The sequence below is a fragment of the Vicugna pacos genome, chromosome 7 (genome assembly GCF_048564905.1).
Source record: "Vicugna pacos chromosome 7, VicPac4, whole genome shotgun sequence".
Lineage (NCBI taxonomy): Eukaryota > Metazoa > Chordata > Mammalia > Artiodactyla > Camelidae > Vicugna > Vicugna pacos.
In genome coordinates, this window is record NC_132993.1 from 9913478 (window position 1) to 9935576 (window position 22099).

General features: G+C 39.5%; 2 protein-coding genes, 1 long non-coding RNA gene and 1 pseudogene across 3 annotated transcripts in view; 1 reads left to right on the forward strand and 3 right to left on the reverse strand.

Annotated features, from left to right (window-relative positions):
• Positions 1-4642, reverse strand: part of LOC140697291 (uncharacterized) — a 79044-nt gene extending 74402 nt beyond the window's left edge. Inside the window, exon 1 of the long non-coding RNA XR_012074179.1 lies at positions 4443-4642. This is a non-coding gene — a long non-coding RNA (uncharacterized lncRNA). The remainder of the gene's footprint in view (positions 1-4442) is intronic.
• A 256-nt stretch (positions 4643-4898) lies between these two features.
• Positions 4899-5878, forward strand: LOC116278959 (ferritin light chain pseudogene; annotated as a pseudogene).
• Positions 5879-10743: 4865 nt separating this feature from the next.
• LOC102530906 (olfactory receptor 2A2-like) lies at positions 10744-11694 on the reverse strand. The gene has a single exon (XM_031674520.2). The coding sequence runs from the start codon at positions 11692-11694 to the stop codon at positions 10744-10746; it is 951 nt and encodes a 316-aa protein (XP_031530380.2).
• A 5777-nt stretch (positions 11695-17471) lies between these two features.
• Positions 17472-21037, reverse strand: LOC102530646 (olfactory receptor 2A14-like). The gene is made up of 2 exons (XM_072965375.1): positions 21001-21037; positions 17472-18454 (listed from the first exon to the last, which is right to left on the reverse strand). The coding sequence occupies exon 2, from the start codon at positions 18402-18404 to the stop codon at positions 17472-17474; it is 933 nt and encodes a 310-aa protein (XP_072821476.1). The 5' UTR covers positions 18405-18454; positions 21001-21037.
• Positions 21038-22099: the final 1062 nt, after the last annotated feature.

Sequence of the window (22099 nt, forward strand, 5' to 3'; positions counted from 1 at the left end):
CTACAGCCAGCATAGTACTCAACTGTGAAAAGCTGAACGCCTTCCCTCTAAAATCTGGAACAAGACAAGGATACCCACTCTCACCACTTCTATTCAATATAGCATTGGAAGTCCTAGCCATAGCAATTAGACAAGAAATAAAAGGGATCCAAATTGGAAGAGAAGAGGTAAAATTGTCATTATATGTGGATGCCATGATACTATATATAGAAAACCCTAAAGGCTCCACACAAAAACTACTAGAGCTAATAAAAGATTCTGGCAAGGCAGCAGGATACAAGATTAACATACAGAAATCAGTGGCATTTCTTTACACTAACAATGAAATATCAGAAAAGGAGAGTAAGGAAATAATCCTTTTTAAAATTGCATCCCCAAAAATAAAATACTTAGGAATAAATCTGACCAAAGAAGTGAAAGACTTTTATGTGGAGAACTACAAAACACTGACTAAGGAAATTAAAGATGACTTAAAGAAATGGAAAGATATCCCATGCTCTTGGATTGGAAGAATCAATATTGTTAAAATGGACATGCTACCCAAAGCAACTTACAGATTTAATGCCAGCCCTATCAAATTACCCAGGACATTTTTCACAGAACTAGAACAAATAATTCTAGAATTTATATGGAATCACAAAAAACCCCAGAATTGCCAAAGCAATACTGAAGAAAAAGAATGAAGCTGGAGGAATAACCCTCTGACTTCAGACAATACTACAGAGCAACAGTAATCAAAGCTGCATGGTATTGGTACAAAAGCAGACATATGGATCAACGGAACAGAATAGAGAGCCCAGAAATAAACCCACAAACTGTTGGTCAATTAATCCCTGACAAAGGAGGCAAGAACATACAATGGAATAAAGACAGTCTTTTCAGCAAATGGGAAAACTGGACAGCTGCATGTAAATCAACAAAGTTAGAAAACTCTCTTACACCGTACACAAAAATAAACTCAAAATGGCTTAAAGACATAAACGTAAGGCAAGACACTATAAACCTCTTAGAAGTAAAAATGGGCAAAACATTATCCGAGTCTCAGCAATACAATACAGGCAATAGCAATACAGACAATAGCAATAAAAGCAAAAATAAACAAACGGGACCTAATTAAACTTATAAGCTTTTGCACAGCAAAGGAAACCGTAAGCAAAACAAAAAAACAATCTACGGAACAGGAGAAAATATTTGCAAAAGATGAGAATGACAAGGGCTTAATTGCCAGAATATATAAATAGCTCATACAACTTAATAAGAAAAAAATAAACAACCCAATCCAAAAATGGGCAGAAGGCTAAACAAGGAATTCTCCAATGAAGACATACAAATGGCCAACAGGCATGTAAAAACGTTCAATTTTGCTAATTATCAGAGAAATGCAAATCAAAACTACAATGAGGTATCACCTCACACCAGTCAGAATGGCCATCATTCAGAAGTCCACAAAAGATAAATGCTGCAGAGGGTGTAGAGAAAAGGGAACCCTCCTTCACCACTGGTGGGGATGTAGTTTGGTGCAGCAGTTATGGAAAACAGTATGGAGACACCTCAAAAGACTAAGAATAGACTTACCATATGATCCAGGAATCCCACTCCTGGGCATATGTCCAGAGGGAACCTTAACTCAAAAAGATACATGCACCCCAATATTCATAGCAGCACTATTTACAATCTAAATGTCCATGAACAGATAACTGGATAAAGAAGTGGTGGTATATTTGTACAATGGAATACTATTCAGCCATAATAAATAATAAAATAATGCCATTTGCAGCAACATGGATGGAACTGGAGATTGTCATCTAAGTGAAATAAGCCAGAAAGAAAAAGAAAAACACCATACAATATCACTTATATGTGGAATGTAAAAAAAAAAACAAATGAATTTATTTGCAAAACAGAAACAGACTCTCAGACATGGAGAACAAACCAGTGGTTACAAGGAGAGGGGATGGAAGGGGATAAATTAGGAGTTAGAGATTTGCAGATTCTAACTGATGTGTATAGAATAGATAAACAAGTTCATGCCATACAGTACAGGGAACTATATATGATATTGTGTAGTAGCTTATGGTGAAAAAGAATATGAAAACGAATATGTGTATGTTCATGTATGACTGAAGCATTGTGCTGTACACCAGAAATTGACACATTGTACACTGACTATACTTCAATAAATACATACATATATATAAACAAACAAACAAAAATATGTTGCCTCCTTGGCAGCTGATGAACACTATATTATCAGCAAAACAGTGGATTGGAATAGCAGATCTGTGGCACCTTACTGGCTTTGATTGCTATTCAATTTCTATTTTTATTCCTCCTCCCAAACTTCTACACTTTTTTACGTATAAGATACATTCCTCATTTATAAATATATCCTATGGGTATTCCTTTCTTCAGTCAGTCATTTATACATGCATTCATTCAAAAATATTTACTAAGACTTCACTATAGGTCAAGCATTTGTGAATACTATTCAAACACTAAGGATAAAGATTAAGTGATTACTACAGTGGAGAGAACTATTGTTTTCTAAGAGTAAAGTTTTAAAGTTTTCATGAGCTCACTTCATGAGCATCTGAAATACTGAAGTTTCTCTTAATGTCAAAAAGATATCAAAAATTCTATAATGTGGCTAAATGTTCTGTATATGAAATAACATGGTAAACTGATCAGCTTTGTTCTCATTGCTCTGGGAGATGAGTATGAACATGCTCAGAAGTATTTACTGACTGGACACTGTGCACTTGTGCTTAGGTTCAGGGTTAGGTGTATGGAGATTTTAAAAGAAAAAGGTAGTGGAGAGAGGGGAGGGGAGAGGGAGATGGAGAAGGAAGAAAGACACTCCTCACTATTACTGAACAATTCCTGCCTGGGAGGAGGCGAGTTTGTATCCATGTGGAATGGGGCATATAACAAGGAAGGGGGAAACTGCTGGATAGCTTTAGAGATGTTGGAACCAAAACTGCTTCTGAAAAGTTGATAGGATTTAGATGGTTAGTGTCAAAGACAGAACTAAGGCTGAAGACACAATTTTACCAGGCTATTTGTAGACTTTTGGCAAGGGAACCCCTTGCTTTTATGTCAGCAGGGGTACAAAGATGTTAGCAAGGAGATTAAGTTTCATACAGTAAAAAGGAAACAGTGAGACAAGTCTCTGAAGGGCAAGCATTCTAGTACAGTGAGAATTTTTTTTTTTTTTGAAGTGGGAGAGAATTTCTGATTGGTCTTTTAGGACATTTGACAGTCCTTGTTTGACTGCAAAGAGGCAAGGCAGCAGTTTAGGGACTCTTAAAGGCAGAAGGGTTGTCCAGTGTTAGGGGGGTGTTTTCTGTGTTCGATTTCTTGAAACTAGTGTGTGGATGAGGTGCTTTTTCGGAAGTTCCCACTGTCACAATGTCTCACGAGGCTGGCGGGGGCCATGGCAGGCAGTTGTGACCAGTGAAGAGGTGGAGACCACCCAAGCATGTAGAACAGCAGGACTGAAGTCATGAGGTGATGAACAAACAAGGGGTCTTGCTATTTAAACACGGAGAAGAGCCCTCTCGTGAAAGATCATGAGAAATGAAATTTGTGCTACCAGGAGATGGAGTTGGAATGCCTACGATTAGAATTTGGATTTGATGGAATGGAACTTGGGAAATCATTTACAGGGTTTTGAAAGCAGGCGTGAAGAAAGAATTTAAAGATGATGAGAGAGACCCAATGATAAAGAGAGACCAAGGGGCTTATAAGGGAGTCCCGACTAAGCACAGTGATGTTACTTTGAAAGTAACTCTGGCCTTGATGAGCCACAAGTTCTTTGTGAAAAAGAAAAAGAAAGTACCAAGTATTTAAGCCTTGGAGGAAAACACACACACGAAATTCTGAACACCATAGACTGAGGGAAAACTTAAGCATCATCGCACACTAACCATAGGAGCCCCATTTCTTTAGAAATTTTCTGTAGGCTTTTTGGAGCAACTAGTTAAAAACTGCTAGATAAGAGAAAGGTTGTAGAAATGAAGTTGCTTCTTTTATGCCTAAGGATGTAGAATTTATTCACCATGTGGGTCACTGAATTTTATTTTTTGAGCTCTTGAATAAGTAGAGATTTCAACCAAATATTTCAAATTTGTGTTCTCTTCACCACGTAAGTGCCACAAGTTACCAAAGTTATCATCAATACATCCTATTCCCCTCCAGGAGAAATTTACATCACAACTCTCTTAGCAAAGTTAAAAAACAAACAGAAAAACAAAACCTTATCTTCTGTGAAATAACCACTGTCCCCTCTTATGGGCATCATCCAGGCACGGATGCCTTCAGGCGCCCCAAAGTTGGTCTCCCGATTATAAAGAAGCTATTATTAGGGTAGCCCTTGGAATAACACAAGCCATGCCCTAAAATAAAGGAAGACTTCGGAGGTTAAAGAAGTTTCAAGCACATACCTTCAATCCCTTCTTCACGCCACTGCAGATGCAGAGCTGGGTCAGAAATTCAGCTGACTTGCGAAAGCTGAGGTTTTCAGCTGTTGCGCTAACTCGAAAGATCAGAGCTGAGTGAGGCCCTTGGTGACTCTGGGCAGTAACTTAATAAAACTTCTGGCTGTTTCCACCAAAGTTCCGCAGCCTTTGATGGCGACTCTTCTTCAGAAGGGCCCTCCCCCCCGCCAGTCCTGCTTCTGCTTCCGGGACCGCCGCGTCCGCACAGCTCCCCCGCTGCCCGAGTCCGCCCAGGGCGCAGGCGGCTCCTCACTCCCCGCCCCGGAGTCAAAGGCAGCCCGGTTCTCACACAGGGGTGACTGGGTGTTTGATTAAAACGGGAACGTCTGGACCCTTAGAGGGCGCAGCACAGTCACCCGGGACAGCTCTGAGCCGAGCCCCCTGCGCCCTGACGCTGCTGACATGGGTCCGGGCAGCGTCCTGGCCGCGTGGTGCGCACGCTCCCCGTGTGGCGCCTTGACCGCCCGCGGGGGCTGCGAACGCCGACGGGAGCGACCCCAAAGACGGCACTAGGCAGGGCTTTTGGCGGTCCCACAGACCTGTCTCTTGCTTCAACAGTGTTTGGAGGGAGCAGACCCAGGCACACCCCCTGCTCCAGCCTCCGACCACCCTTCAACATTTTTTCCAGTCACAACCTTCAGAACCAGCCGCTCGGCGGACCGCGGCCTCCAGGACCAGCCGACGCCATCTTGCGAGCTTAGCTCCTTGTTACTGCCAACCGTGAGCCCCTAGATTCGCCAGAGTTATTCCAGCCAGGGGGAGGCCGCCGTCAGCCGTGGGCCTCCTACCCCCACCTCTCTCTGGGCTTCTATTTCCACCGCGACCATGTGGCTCTGGACGGCCTGGGCCGCTTTTTCTGCGAATTGGCTGAGGAGAAGCCCGAGGGCGCTGGAGGGTCTCTTGAAACTGCAAAACCAGCGCAGCGGCTGTGCCCTCTTCCAGGACGGGCAGAAGCCGTCTCAGGATGAGTTGGGGAAAACCCAGGACGCTGTGGAAGCTGCCATTGTCATGGAGAAGAGCCTGAACCAGACCCTTTTGGGTCTGCGTGCCCTGGGCTCTGCCCGCGCAGACCCCCACCTCTGTGACTTCCGGGAGGGCCACTTCCGGGATGAGCAGGTGAAGCTCATCAAGAAGATGGCGACCACCTGACCAACCTCCGCAGGCTGGCTGGTCCCCAGGCTGGGCTGGGTGAGTATCTCTTCAGAAGGCTCACCCTCAAGCACGACTGGGAGCCTCTGAAACCCAGCGGCCTTTGGGGAGCCCCTCTGGTGCCAGGGCTTTCGCCTGAAGCCTCTCTCTGCAGCCACCAGGCAGCTGCTTAACCATGCTGGAGCCCTCTCCGAAGCCTTGCGCCAAATGGAAACAATAAAGCTTTTTGCAGAAAAAAAAAAAAAAAAAAAAGGATGTCTCTAGATGTTGTGGGGGGGTGGGAGTGGAGGAGGAGGGGTGTGTTTGGTCCCCAGATAACCTCTAATTAGGAGGAACGTTGGGAGGAGTCTTTTGATGAAGAGAACCTGCCGCTTTTGCAGGAATTTAAAAGTGGGGAGAAGGAATCCACCTTACAGTCAAACTGTTGGTTTTCCCCACCCCTTTGTTCTAGTGAATGAGGCCTTTGGGGATGGCGAGAGGGGACTCTGGATTTTAGGAGCCAACAAAGACAATTTTGGGTCAAACATGGATCACTCTGTCTCCCCACCCCCTCCCCTGGAAAAATGTGCTGAAGCTCAAATAGTGGTGTCTTGACCTTTCCTTAAGGGAGTTTTTTTCCCCCAAGGGAGTTTTTACGTATTTTCAATCTTTTTTTTTTTTTTTTCTAATTTAAATTTCTACAATCCAACCCTCACAAAAAAGTGCCAGATGCTGGAGATTCAGAAGTGGCTTCTCAGGATGAGAACCTAATTATCACAGTGAACTTTCCCACTACGATCCTCCCGGAACCTTCCTGACACCCTCTCCCACAACATCCTTTAACCCCGTATCTACACAGCACCTCCCCCTCCAATCTGATAAACGTTCTCCCAATGTTTTGTATTTAGATTATCCATGTCTCCTAGTTCACCCTCTCACCCAGGGGAAGAGAGAGCTTTCGTGTTTTGGGAAAGGAAAGAAAAAGTGTATGTGTCCTGAAGATGATGGTCAAAAAGAGATTTTCCTCTGAGGTAACTTATCTCAGTGGTTCTCACAGGGGGATTCCTTGAATGGTGCCATCTGCATGAACTGGAACCTTGTCAAAAATGCAAATTCTTGGACCTCACTCTAGATTTACAGAATCAGAAATTCCAGAGTGGAGCCAGCAATCAGAGATTTAACAAACTCTCCAGGTGATTCTGGTGCAAACTAAGGTTTGAGAACCATTGGTGTCTCATGTATTCTCTGGTCTTATTCTTTCCAACCTAGAGAGACAAGAGAGAAGGGGAGGTCTTCTCTAGAACTGTGATCTTGAGAACTATCTTGAAGAGTCTCTAACTCTAAAAATGGTAGCAGTTTAAGGGGGTGAAAGACTTATACACAGAGAACTACAGAACGCTGATTAAGGAGATTAAAGATGATTCAAAGAAATAGAAAGATATCCCATGCTCTTTGATTGGAAGAATCAATAATGTTAAAACAGCCATACTACTCAAAGCAATCTATAAATTTAATGCCATCCCTATAAAACTACCAGGGTATTTTTCACAGAATTAGGACAAATAATACTAAAATTTATATGGAATCATGAAGGACCCAGAATTGCCAAAGCAATACTAAAGAAAAAGAACAAAGCTAGAGGACTAACCGTCCCAGACTTCAGACAATACTACACAGTTACAGTAATCAGAATAGCATGGTATTGGTACAAAAACATATGTATCAATGGAACAGAATATAGAACCCGGAAATAAACCCCACACATCTATGTTCAGTTAGACAAAGGAGGCAAGAATATACAATGAAGAAAAGACAGTCTCTTCAAGTGGTGTTGGGAAATTTCGACAGTTGCATGTAAACCAATGAAGTTAGAACACTCCCTCACACTATACACAAAAATAAACTCAAAATGGCTTAAAGACTTAAACATAAAATGAGACACTATAAATCTCCTAGAAGAAAACAGGCAAAACATAAATTTTCTCTGACATAAATTTTAGCAATGTTCTCCTAGGGCAGCCTACCCAGGCAATAGAAATAAAAGCAAAAATAAACAATTGGGACCTAATTAAATTTATAAGCTTTTGCACAGCAAAGGGAACTATAAACAAAACAAAAAGACAATCTACATAATGGGAAAAAATATTTGCAAATACGACTGACAAGGGCTTAATCTCCAGATTTAGCTCTTACAGCTTAATAACAAAAAAAAAAACAACCTGTCGGTGTCACGATACCATGTACACATACACGCTGTATGCGGAGAGAGCTGATGGCTACTCTGAAGCTTTATTAAGTTGCACAGTCTTATGTAGCAAAGAAGAATGACAAGGGAAATGGTTAGCAGGCAGTGTCCGGCTCAAGGTCAGAAGACCCTTTATGTTTTGGTAAATCATGTTCCTGTTGGCACCAGCGAGTCTTACAACTTATCAGGGCGGAATGTATGAGAAACGGCTGCTTCACAACATTCTTCTTGGACTCAGGCAGCTGTGCCTGTCTTAGGTTGCCCCCCTCTGGGGATCTTACCCGTCCTTGGCTAACCAGCCTTCTCACCTCTGAGTCTGCAGCTTTTTATAACTTGTTTCCTATTCCAGCCCAAGTCTCATTCCTTTGTTCCCACAGTCGGGGGCCTATACAACCAGATCCAAAAGTGAGCAGAAGACTGAACAAGCAATTCTCTGAAGACATATAAATGGTCAATAGGCACATGAAAGAAAGCTGAATATCGCTAATTATCAGAGAAATGCAAAGCAAAACTACAGTGAGATATCACCTCACACCAGTCAGAATGGCCATCATTAAAAAGTCCACAAACGACAAATGCTGGAGAGGGTGTGGAGAAAAGGGAGACCTCTCACACTGACTGTGGGAATGTAGTTTGGTGCAGCAGTTATGGAAAATAGTATGGAGATTCCTTTAAAAATCATAAATAAAACTTACCATATGATCCAGCAATCCCACTCCTGGGCATATATCCGGAGCGAACTCTAATTTGAAAAGATACCTGCACCCCAGTGTTCATAGCAGCACTATTTATAATAGCCATGACATGGAAACAACCTAAATGTCCATGGACAGATGACTGGATAATGAAGTTGTGGTACCTATATATAATGGAATACTACTCAGCCATAAAAAGAATAAAATAATGCCATTTACTGCAACACGGATGGACCTGCATATTGTCATTCTAAGTGAAATAAGCCAGAAAGAGAAAGAAAAATACCATATGATATCACTTACATGTGGAACCTAAAAAAAAGAGACACAAATGAACTTATTTACAAAACAGAAACAGACTCATAGACATAGAAAACAAATTTATGATTACCAGAGGAGGAGGTGGGAAGGAATAAATTGGGAGTTTGAGATTTACAGATACCACTATATATAAAATAAGCAACAAGTTTATACTGTATAGCAGAGGACATATTCAATATCTTATAGTAACCTATAATGAAAATAATGCAAAAATGAATATACATACGTATGTATATGACTGGAAAATTATGCTATACACCAGAAATTGACACAACATTGTAACTGACTATATTTTAATTAAAAACAACTTTTTAAATGGTGGCTATTTATATTCCAAGGAAATATAATTATCTTACTCATAAAAGGGAATGGTAGAATTGCTTTTATTTTAAAGTTTTAATTACAATCATATATTGGCAGTACATGTGAACGATTTAGACAAAAAATTGTGATGGAGAAAAACCTGCAACAAAGAGGAAGTTTGCATATATAATGACCCTCTGCCAAGTAAGGTGAATTCTATTTATGCATGTGTTTATTTGTTTAGACATAGTAAATGTCTACAGCAGCAATCTGGACGTCACCTCTTTGGTTGGTTGTATTTTTTAACAGCTGTATTTGCTTTTGGTGTTGAAGGTTATATGTTTTATGCTTTTGGCACTAGGTATTTTTAAGTGAAAATTAATTATGTTTACTTTTGTACTTATTCTAGAACTTTATAACTCAAGGTAAACAGAATTTTCATGACTTGTCAAAAAATAGAGAATAATTAACATCATTATGATACATTTTACAATAAAACTAAAAAGTTTCTGCACAGCAAAGGAAACCATCTACAAAATGAAAAGGCAATCTATCAAATGGGGGAAAATATTTGTAACTCATATATCTGGTAAGGGTTTAATGTCCGAAATCATACAATTCTATAGCAAAAAAACAAACAAAAAACACAAAAAAGAGAGAGAGAGAGAGAAACCAATTTTAAAATGGGTAGAGGATCTGAATAGACATTTTATCAGAGAAGACATACAGATGGCCAACATGTACATGAAGAGGTGCTCAACATCACTAATCATTAGGGAAATGCAAATAAACAACAATAAGATATTGCCCTACACATTTTAGAACAGCTCTTCTCAAAAAGACAGAAATAACAAGTGTTGGTGAAGATGAAAACTGGTGCAGACACCATGGAAAACAGCATGGAGGTTTCTCAAAAAATTAAAAATAGAACTACCATATGATGCAGCATTTCCACTTCTAGGTATTTATCCAAAAGAACAGAAACATTAACTCAAAAAGATATGCATGTTCTCTGCAGCAATGTTTACAATAGCCAAGCTGTGGAAACAAACTAAGTGTCTATCAATGAATGAATGGGTAAAGAAAATTTTATGCACACACACGCACACACATACACACACACACAATGTGTGAAGGAAACTTTGCCATCGGCAACAACACGGATGGCCCTTGAGGGCCTATGATAAGTAAAATAAGTCAGAGAGAGAAAGACGCATACCAGATGATCTCACTCCTATGCGTATGTTACACATACCTAAATACATAAGCCAGATAAATGTATTAATGTAATTTTCTTAATTTATTTTTTCTCCATATGTTAATATTCCTGGCTTTAAAAAATAGAGTTCAATATTTTTTAAAAGAAAGCCTAAATATTCTGATAACAGCCACCTCTAAAGATAAAGGGACAAAAGATGTGCTTTTCATGGACATTTGCCCCATTTTTCAGAACTAGAATTTGGACAATTACTATATTTATATCAAACTTCTAATTGGGAAATTTTTCTGAGCTTTTCCTTCAGCAAACCACATATTTTAAGAGAAAACACCCCATCTAACAACACTGCATGTACCCTTGCATGGACCTCCTCTGCAGTGCTCTGCACAAGGCTCCCTTCACCTGAGCGTTCCTCAGGCTGTAGATGAGAGGGTTCAGCATTGGATTAAAGAGACTGTGAAACAGGGACAGTGCTTTCTCCTGCTCTTCCCACTGACTGGAGTCTGGGACCATATAAACCACCATGGCTATGCCAAAGAAGAGTCCAACCACACAGAGGTGGGAGGAGCAGGTGGAGAAGGCCTTTACGTGGCCCTCCCTTGACTGGATCTTTAGGATGGCCCAGAGGATGCGTGTGTAGGAGACTAGCATTAAGCACAGGGGACCAATCAAGACAAACATACAGGAAGCAAGGATAATCACTTGGTTGATCCACGTGTCGACACAGGCCAATTTGAGGACAGACAGAATTTCACAGAAGAGGTGGTTCACTTTCTGAGGGCCACAGAAAGCCAACCTTAGGAGGAGAATTGCATGTACCAGAGCCAGAATAAATCCACATGACCAGGAAGTGGCAGCCAGGACCATGCACACTCTCCAGCTCATGATGACAGTGTAATGGAGGGGGTGGCAGATTGTGACAAACCGATCATAGGACATCACCACCAAAATCAGGCACTCTGTAGCAGCAAAAGCCAAATACAAAAAAGTCTGCAGTATGCACGGAACAAAGGTGATGGTTCTGTTCTGGCTCACTAAGTTTGCCAACATCTTGGGGACGTTATTGGAAGCATAGGAGATGTCAATGATGGCCAAGTGTGAGAGGAAGAAGTACATGGGGGTGTGTAGTCTTAAGTCCAGACAGATGAGCCCCAGGATCGCCCCATTTGCCAACAGACTGAAGATATAGAACAGGGAGAAGATGCAGAAGAGAAACATTTCCATCTGTGCACTGAGCTGGAATCCTACCAATGTGAATTCTGTGACCCATGACTGGTTGCTTCCCATTCCTTAATGACCGTTTGTCAAGGACTGAAGTGTGGTAGAAAGGTCAGAGCTGGAGAACCAATGAAAATTGTAATTATCTCAACATGAGCTCAGAGAAAGGTTGTATCCTTGTCCTACTTGGTGGCTTCCCCTACGCCTCAAAATTGATTACCTTTTTTTTAACTTTTAATACGAAATAAATTTAAACTTACAAAAAAGTTTCAAGAATTATGCAAAGAACTCCCATATACGTTCACCTAGAGTCATCTAAAAATCAAACAAGCAAAAGCCCCTGATGTCTGAAGACACGTCTGTAAGAAACCACCCAGTGGGAAAAGGCATCTGAGTTGACAGTCACGACTCTGCAATCATAAATCCACCCTTCTTACGTGGTTGTCCCACGCTTACGGCTGGTTCCATCATGCTGGCTCCCAAAGGTCCACGGATCCTCTTCAAATACCTTGGTGAAAATATGCTTAACATCAGCTTCCTTTGGTTCATTCTTGTCTCAGCTTGATATTAAATACTGAGAAAGAAGAAAAACATTAAATGGAAGTTAAGACTCCACAAAGCTTAAGTGCAACCAGACTTAAAATGTGTGTAGCTGTTTGGTTGCCAGGCTGAAATTCTCTCTTAGTTTTATTCTCTTCTTCTAAGTGCTACCTGAGCCATCTACCCTTTAATTTGAGGGAGCTGACACAGTTTTCTGTGACATTTGTGGTTCCATGTGAAAGAAACCACCCTAACACCACTATTCAGACTTCCTTCCTGGAAATCTTTACATCTTGTATTATTAACAACAAGAGCTACAGGTTTTTCAGGTGGTATCTAAATCTAGTGTTTTCTTCCTAAGTCCAGTTTCTTGCTTGAGAGGAACTCCTATTTCTCCTAGGAGGTGGTACCTGTAATTATTTCACTTTTTAATATATATTAAAGGGAGCGAAGATTTTTACCTGTGCAAGTTGAACGATTACAAGTTAACAATATTTTAGCATAATTAATACCATATCACTTTAAAATATTGTGTAACTGTGTAGCACAGGGAACTATATTCAGTATCTTGTAATAACCTATAATGAAAAATAATATTAAAAAGAATATGTATATATAACTGAATCACCATGCTGGACACCAGAAACTAACACAACACTGTAAATCAACTATACTTTGATAATCAATCAATCAATCAATCAATCAATCACTGTTAAAAGAAAATATTGCATAAATATAATGCCATTTTATCACACATGTCCTAAAGGCCAATAGAGCAGATAACATATTCTCTCCCAAATAATTATAAGTTAAATCTCTTAAAAGGATGGATATAATTTTAGTTCATTCTTTTTAAAAAAAATTTTATGAGTACAGGATGAATTCAGTAATTTTAACAATGCTGAGAATTATTGTATATCTTGTTGCAGAATATCAGACTTAAGTAAATGTAAGTTCTCAGGTTGGGATGTATTGAGTTGGAGAATGCATGGGGGTCATGCAAAAAGGTTAGTTTGGTTGAAAACTGTGCTTATCATCACCCCCACTGCATAATCGTGAAGGGGTGCTGGGGTGGGGTCATGGCCCTCCTCACTTGAACCATTTTATTGCCGTTTACAACAAGTTACCATAAAGAGAAAGGTGGCAGCCTGTTTCCTCTTCCCTGGGCCCCATTACAAGGCTAGCTGTTGGACAGCCTATAAAAGGGATCCTCTCTATTCTTGGGACTAGTGTAGATTCATAGGGCAAGGCTCTTCAAGCACCCATTCAATGTACAGGCTTGGTCAGATATAAAAGTTAAGAGTTGTATTCTCACTGTGAAGATATCGATAATCCTTAAGGTAAAATCAAAGATAAAAAGAGGTTTATATCGAATATCATTTATTTGAACTGAGATTCCATTTCACCAAATAACATGTGTTATGGGTGGATAATATGTCTTGTACATCTTTATATCTTATAACAATTAGCACAATTCTAGGTGAAATGGGCACTCAGGAAATGTTTGTTAAATGGATGACTGTCATTTTTAGTTCAAAAAATGCATATACTAAGCATTTTTCTATTTGCCAGTTTCTATTGACCAAAGCATGGTTTCTGTTTTGCTAGAAAAGTTCACAGGATTTGATCACTGGAAAATGAAAGAGAGACAGAATCATAGATTCTATCACTTCCATAAATATGATTGTATTTGGGAAGGTTCTATAAATGTGCATTGTTTGTGACATTGATTTTTGCTATTATTAAAGAATTTTCCTATATTACATATAGTGTGAGATAGCAACTTCTGTACTGCAAAATTCTACTTAGACACAGTTACATCAAAAAGCAATGTTTAAAACACAAAAAAAACCTCTAAACATAAAGGAAAATAATATTGATGAAGGTAATTCTGTCTATTACTATTCAGTGGGAACATGTATCTATTAACTTTAAAGCCTAGTTATTCTTATGTCTGAATTAATAAATCTTTAAATCTTCCTTTTCATTACGATTACTACCATATTGCTGTTAAAAAACAAACAACGTAAAAAATAAAATTGAAGATTGATTAAAACTCTTAAACAGACACAGTGCTGGAATAAAGAAAAAATGTCACAAAATTGATGCCAAAACTTCATCTTCCCCATAGAGTAAATAAAACAGTAACAGTTCTGACAGCAAAAGGTCTGCACAGTCAGCACGAGCAATTCTCTCCACCTGGGCAGTCCTGCAGCTCAAATGTTTCTTGATGTATGGAGTGTATTTACTTCTCCACCTCTTGTCAGGAATGCTGGCACTCACTCTATCCTATTACGTGATAGGAAAGGTATCTACAATGTGACTTCAAGTCTAATAAGCACCATGATAGGGTAATAACCTGAGAGGGTTCCAAAAAGAAGTAACTGTATGGCAAACTTACCGCTTATATTATGTCAGCAAAGAAAATACGTACTGTAGCTGTTCCTAGAATTTTGTTTTCCACTGAGAAAAGTTTCCCTGGACACCAACATTCCCATTTAGGCTAGCTAACCTATAAAGTCACTTTATTAATTCAGCTATTTCAGAGCCTTATTCAGAGACAGTTCCTGGATGTAGAGCTTTTTATTCCCTGAGCCCCTTCTCACTGAGACAGTTGTGCTAGCTCTGAGCATCACCACTCAGTTATCCTGGGAGATGGTCATGAGAGAGAGGTGGAGGGAGTTCAGGGTCCCCTGCCCACCACACAGTAGGCAGAAATTTCTAAAGCTGGGGAGGGAGACGTTTACCATTCTACCTACAACACACAATATAAGCGCGGAGGTAAGATCGTCCAGGGATGTCATTCTTGTCCACATAGACATGGTGACACCTGCTACTATCCTGTCCTATCTCACCCACATGTACTGAAAACCACCTCCCAGCATAAATCAATTTCTTCTGCACCAGGAGACATTGGCTGTCAATTTTCTCACAAGAATCTTCTTTGACCAAGAAAAAAAAAAGGGGGTAAGAAATGTACCTCTGAAATGGGTGTAGAATCTTGCCCCTTCACAGCTTTCAGAGGATTGAATCCCAGATACAGGAGGAGTTGCTCATTGGACTTGCTCAAGTTTCTTCAAAGAACCCCAGAAGCATGCTTTATTTTAGAGTCAGATAAACAGAAATAATCCTTGAGTCTCTACTGAGAATTCAGATTCCCAGAAGGATCATGAGACGTAACACTTTTTTATTTTCTCTCTAAGGGGTGGAAGGAAAACCCTGAGTTCTCTCTCTGGAGGAGAGCTAAGATTATGTCTAATTCTCCTTGGAGGAAAAATTCTAGGGAACGGGCAGAGCAGATACTGGCATCATCCTGTTTCTGCACATATTTTGAAGTATCTCAAGGGTTATAAACCTGAGACAGATACAACAAATTACAATAGCCAGACTCTTCAATGATTCATTTTATGAATTCATGTTCTTCTACAAGCCTCATGAAAGTATATGATAAGCTGAAAAGTTTAGATGGTTGAGAGGTGGGTTCCAGTAGGGCCTGTGAAGGCAACCCTGAGAGAGAACAGATCCCCCAAGCCAAGATGGATCTCTGTCTGCAGAAAGGGTTCAGAGATTCAAACGAGGAAGGAGTCTAATATCCACTGGCAACCATTACTGAGCCCTTATGTTTCAGAAAATACGCCAAATGCTTTATATTGACCACACAGTTTAATTCCATCACTGTCTTCATTTTACAGATGTGGAGACTGAAATTTTAGGATAGATTCAAAACAATATATAATATATAAATTATTTACATATATTTTATATGTTAACATAATTATGTATGTTAATATATAATTATATAGAAAAATATGTATGTTATATATAATTATATAAATATAAATTTTAAAAAGATAAAAACATCAATTACTTAAGTGTGATCCAGGGACCCCTGGGAATCTCCGAGAACCTTTCAAAGGGCCCATGGGCTCAAACTACTTTCACAATAATATTTAGACACCTTTTGCCTTTCTCATTCTCACTCTCTCAGTGGAGTTTCCCAGAAGCATCATGACATGTGATATGACATGTGATATTGCAACACACAGAATGCAGAAGATGGTATAAAATCTAGCTGTCTTCTAAGCAAACATTTAAAAATGTTTCAAACGGGTGAAACTTAACTTTTCTTTTCATTTTTTTTTGTTTGTAAAAGAGTAATTTTTCATAAAAATACATCATTTCTGTTAACGTATAATGGAAATATTTCTAAATGAATTAAAAGTAAATATTTAATAAAATCTCAGTTTTAATTCCTAATATGACACACATCAACAAATATAACCACATAAATAAAATATGTTCGGGAGAATTCAAAGAGGTCCTGACACCAAAGAGTTACAGTACCACTGGACTACATGATACATTACCAATCTAGCAAGAGCCAGAGCTGATAACGAATGATTTTTATCTCATAACAAAAGTATTTTAGTTTTCTAGTTGCTGCAACAAATTAACACAAATTTAATGGCTTAAAATAACACATCTATTGTCTCACAGTTTCCATGGGTCAGCAGTCCTGGTTTGGGTCAGCTGATTCTCTGCACACACCTCACAGGCTGAAATCAAGGGTTCTTTGTATTTCAAGGGAGAAGAGAGGCCAGAGAGACTTGAAATGATTGAAAGTAATATAACTTGGGTTCCAAATATCAGAGAAATCCTCACCTTTATAATTCTCCTGTGCCTTTCAGTCTACACTATTTCCTTCTTTACATGGTAAACATTTATCTATTACAAGAACTCCAACTAGTTCATATACACCCCTTTATTCAATGTTTCCTGCAGAAATGCCAATAAAGGCAGTGGTTGAAATCTTCCCCCTTGTCCTGTCTTCTGCCTGACCACTCTGGTGTCATCCTCACGTGGCCCTGCATGGTAGATCACGCCTCCTGTCTCTAGGGTTTGACTGTATAATAAACGTTGTTTTTTCTTAAGCCTTTTGTGACTGCTCTTGACTGACCACATTTTTAAAAATACAGAGCACATGGCATGTGGTTTACATTTCTTGTTTCTTAATAGTGACTTGGATGAGCAGAATGATTACGTTTGAAAAGGCCCAATATTAACCAATTTTTCAAATATTATGTCTTATGCTTTTTGGATCATCTTTAAGAATCTTTGCCTATCCAACGTCATGAAGATATTCATCTATCTTACCTTCTAAGGTCTATGGAGTTTCTCATTATATGTTTAGGTTTATAATTTTCTATTACATTGCGGCATTATTATAGCACAAGGCAAAAAAAGTCACCTACCATAATTCAGAGAAAGCAAAGCCCTTCCTCTCACACGTTGCCCTTTGATATCCTTCACATTGGCCTCTCCTTCCACAGCGCCCTCCTCAGGGCACCCCTGACCTCTGCATTCCTCAGGCTGTAGATCAGTGGGTTCAGCATAGGGTTGAAAAGACTGTAAAACAGGGAAAGGACCTTCTGCTGCTCCTCGGGGTGTGGAGACTTGGGGGCCATGTACATGACGATGGCACTGCCGAAGAAGAGCCCCACCACGCAGAGGTGGGAGGAGCAGGTGGAGAAGGCCTTTCTGCGGCCCTCAGCTGCCTGGATCCTCAGGATGGAGAACAGGATGCGTGTGTAGGAGACCAGCACCAAGCAGAGGGGCCCCAGTAAGATAAAAACACAAGCTGAAAAGATGACAACTTGGTTAAGGCTGGTGTCAGCACAGGCCAGCTTGAGTACAGACAGGATTTCACAGAAGAAGTGGTTGATTTCATGAGGCCCACAGAAGGGCAGTCTCAGGATGAGAACTAAATGGACCAGAGCCAGGAGGAAGCTAAACACCCAGGAAGTGATGGTCAGGACCGAGCACACTCTCCAGCTCATGATGATAGTGTAACGTAGGGGGTGGCAGATCGCCACGTACCGATCGTAGGACATCACCACCAAAATCAGACACTCTGTGTGAGCAAAGGCTAGATATAAAAATGTCTGCATAATGCAAGGAACAAAGGAGATGGTTCTCTTCTGACTCACTAGATTTGCCAGCATCTTGGGGACATTGTTGGAAGCATAGGACATGTCAATGATGGCCAAGTGTGACAGGAAGAAATACATGGGGGTGTGCAGTCTAGAGTCTGAGCAGATAAGCCCCAGGATGACTCCGTTCCCCAGAAGGGTGAGGGTATAGAAGAGAGAGAAAAGTCCAAAGAGGAAAGACTCCAGGACTGGATCAACCTGGAATCCCAGCAGGGTCACTTCTGTGATCCACGTCTGGTTGCCGTCCATGCTCCTGGGCAGAGACAGACAGGTCCACGTCCACAACTGGAAGGTCAGAGCTGTAGGGAAATGAAGACACAAAATATTTACTGAATGTTACAAATTGACATTTACAAATGTATTACTTTGGATGGATTTTCTATAATTTATTTTTAGTTGTATTGTTTAAACTAAATAGGTTTGCTCATACAAATTATCAAAAATTTCCCTTTGTATCAAATGGATATTAGAATCTTAGAACTTATTATAGATAAGATATATTTTAAGATAACATTATAGGATTTATTACTATATAGTCTACCTAATAGCATATACACATGTGCACACTTACGATGTTTTGAAGAAATCAAGTTTCTTGGTTTCCCTTCAAGACTATTAGACCTTGGGACATTGTGCTTGGACACCAGAAACTGATACATTGTAACTGACTACACTTCAGTAAAAAGAGAGTATTAGTCTTGATTTTTAATGCAGTTAGAAGAGGGATGAACTTGACAAACCACATGCAGTAGGAGGTAGTGTCATTTTCTAGGCTTGCTTGACTTCTTGGTCCAAGGTATGAAGTGATGAGGGTCCTCTGTTCTTTGTATGTTGCTTATGTATCCACTCAATTTCTCACATGCTTTTCTACCCATTTGTTGGAGTTTTGAAATTCTCTTCGAAATAACTCCTCAATGTTGCAGTGGATTTATAGCTTTGTAAGCCCCTTATTTTCAGAAGCTGACTAACACTCCCTTGTAATGTATTCTGGCGCCTCATTTGCATCTCTGATGTTGTAGTTTTATCCTGAGTTTTATTTGCCTCTTTATCAGCACTGGATACTGAAGTTTAGGCGTAAGTGAAAGAATTCTTGGCTACATGCGTGGAACACGTGGGTATATTTGTCTTCAGTGCAGTTAAACATCATAATATTTCTGCAGCCTTTTCAAGATTGCAGTTCAAATGGGGAAAATGAATTTACATTAAGAGTGGATATATTTAAAGATGACAACTATACTCTAATTTTTTTTTTTTTGGTTTGGGGGTTTTCTGTCTTTTTAATTGTATTAAGAGACAAATTCACAGCTAATCATATGTTCTGCTGTGACAGAATCTTTTGTCATCATGACATCTTCTCAGCTATGACCACTCCCAATGCCATCAAATTCCCTGAAGTCCTTCCTCACCACCTGTTTCCAGCTGACCACCTACTGCTGTCCTGATGGCTTGTGAGCAGGTTACAGGTCGTGAGACAACTAGAGCATCAGTTGGTTAGTCCTCCCTTGGGAGGTCCTCCTAGGAGGTGCCTGGGTCTATTCAGAGGGGGACTGGTCATAAAAGGGATGGATGGAAACATCACATCACTTGGAGAAACCACATAACCACGTGCTGTCTCTAACGTTCCTCATATTTTTTTTCCCAGAAACAACCTGAACTATCATGTTTTAATTAGGTTAAAGTTTCAAATCCAAAAGAATATTTAAAAAACAATTTTGGTGTTTTCTTTTAGAAAACTTTAGATCCCTAATTCATATTTTAAAATTGGGATTTTATTATACTGTTTTAAACCTACCACTTTCATTTAACATATGATAACGATTTTTATATATTAAATCAATACTTTACAGATCTTATTCTAAATTAGTGAAATATTCTATTACATCTCAATTTATTTAATTTCCTATTGTTGGAAATTCTTATTTCCTTTATGTTTGGTAGCACTGACAATAATAATCTTTTAAACCGAAGTGCTATCTATACTCATGGTTATTGTTTTAGGACATGTTCTAAAAGTGATACTGCAGATGCTAAAGATAGATACCTGTCAAAACTTTTGATACCTGTTACCAACCTCAACGTAGAAAATTGGTACCAATTTCTCCCTCTGACAGGGTATAAGAATTATGCCTCTTTACCACAATATCACCAATACTGCGTAGTACCAATTTTAACTTTTGCTAAGTCAATATGTGAATAATTTTATACCATTTGAATTTATATTTCAACAACTCCTTAGCACATATTCCTTGAGTGCAACACCTGTTCCAGCCTCTGATCTAAGCTCTGGAGGAAGAGTAGTGGATGAGGTGGACATATTCCACCGGGAGACAATGAAGAACAAGGTGATATATCCTCCTCTAACCTCACATGTCCATTTAGTGGAGAAACCTCTCTAACCTGGATGGAACCACCTTGTGTTACACCTGCCCCTCTCTGTCCTCTGACTTATATGACTTGTGAGACAGGAACAAGGAGCTGAGGATGCCAGATGCCCCTTCTCTGCTCTCCTTTTTTGTCACATACATTTCTACCCTTCAGGTTAAATCCTACAGGAGTATGTTCTGTCCCATTTAGGGGTGGGGTTGGCTAATGGTTGGGATTTGTTTTAAATTTTGTTAACGAGAGAAACCATATTTTCTCAATAAGCCTCACTAATAAAATATACTTTTAATTTCTACCTGATTTCTGCGTCTATTTCTCAATTTATTTTTTCAGATTTGGAGCAAGATGAAGTTATGCTTAATTATACCTGTAAAATACCAGGTGTAAAATAAATAATAATATACTTGTTCACATCAAAAAGTAGTATGGAGGAAACAAACAAAAATAAATGAGGGAAACTGACCTGGTTTGAAGGGGCTCCTTTAGATGGGACTGTCAGGAAAAGTCTTCCTAAATAGGAGACACAAGGTTGAAATCTGAATGATGAAGGGGAGTCCACCCCAACAGCAGCCAAACCAGGCCACTCCGTGCACAGGAGAACAGAAGAGACGGAGTCCTGGGCAGGAAGGACTTGGTGAGTCTTGGGAACAGAAAAAAATCCAATGTACCCAAACCATAATGACCAAGAGGCTGTAAATATTCATTGTGATCCTGCTATACTTTTGAAAGTTTGGAATTGATATTAAAGCTTATGAATTGGAGATGGATTAAAATATCTGGCTAATTTTTAGAACATGGAATATTATGCATCACCATTTAAAAGGACAATATGGATCTTTATATGGTGAAATGAAAAATGTTATACGTAAGTCAAAGAGTGTGTGTATAATATGTTTCAATTTATATTTTACAATATAAACATATCCATACTTATGTCTGGGGGGCCTATTTACAAATATGTGAGAAAATCCTATAAGTTAAACATCAAAGTGCTTATACTGATTACCTCTAGAAAGTAGGATTATGCAGGGTCTTCCTTTTGTGCATATCGTTAGCTTATTGTTTGTTTGCTTTTTAATAAACACTATGCCTTGTGCAGGGGGAAAATAAGACATTTCCATTTTGGAAAAATCCAGTATGTAAAATAGAACTAAAGTTGCATGTTATTCCTGCTCAGTCCTGAGTAATACCAAGTCTAACAGAAATCTCAAGTTTAAGTAGATTTTCTTAGAGTTTCAAGTGGGAGAAATAAGTGATTGCACTATGACAATAGTTAACTTTTGACAGGAAAGGGGAAATTAAAAACTTCAATCTCGTTTTTCTTTAGAAATTTTTTCTGTCCAAATAGAGAAAAAGATCAAGATTTTCTGTTGCCTAATGAGAGAAAAAGATCTTAAATCAGGTTGAAAATCAATGCAACATCCACCAAAATGTGAAGAGGAGGACAAACAAAGCCAAGCTCTGATGCTGCACAGGTCACTGCGACCTTCGTCATGCAGACAAGTACCTCCCAGCGCCCTTCACTTTTCTTACCTATAAAGTAGCTTCTGGGGATTTCAGGT

Excerpts from the sequence above, each read along its gene's own strand:
- LOC102530906 (XM_031674520.2), bottom strand. The coding sequence starts at position 11,694 with ATGGGAAGCAACCAGTCATGGGTCACAGAATTCACATTGGTAGGATTC.
- LOC102530646 (XM_072965375.1), bottom strand. The coding sequence starts at position 18,404 with ATGGACGGCAACCAGACGTGGATCACAGAAGTGACCCTGCTGGGATTC.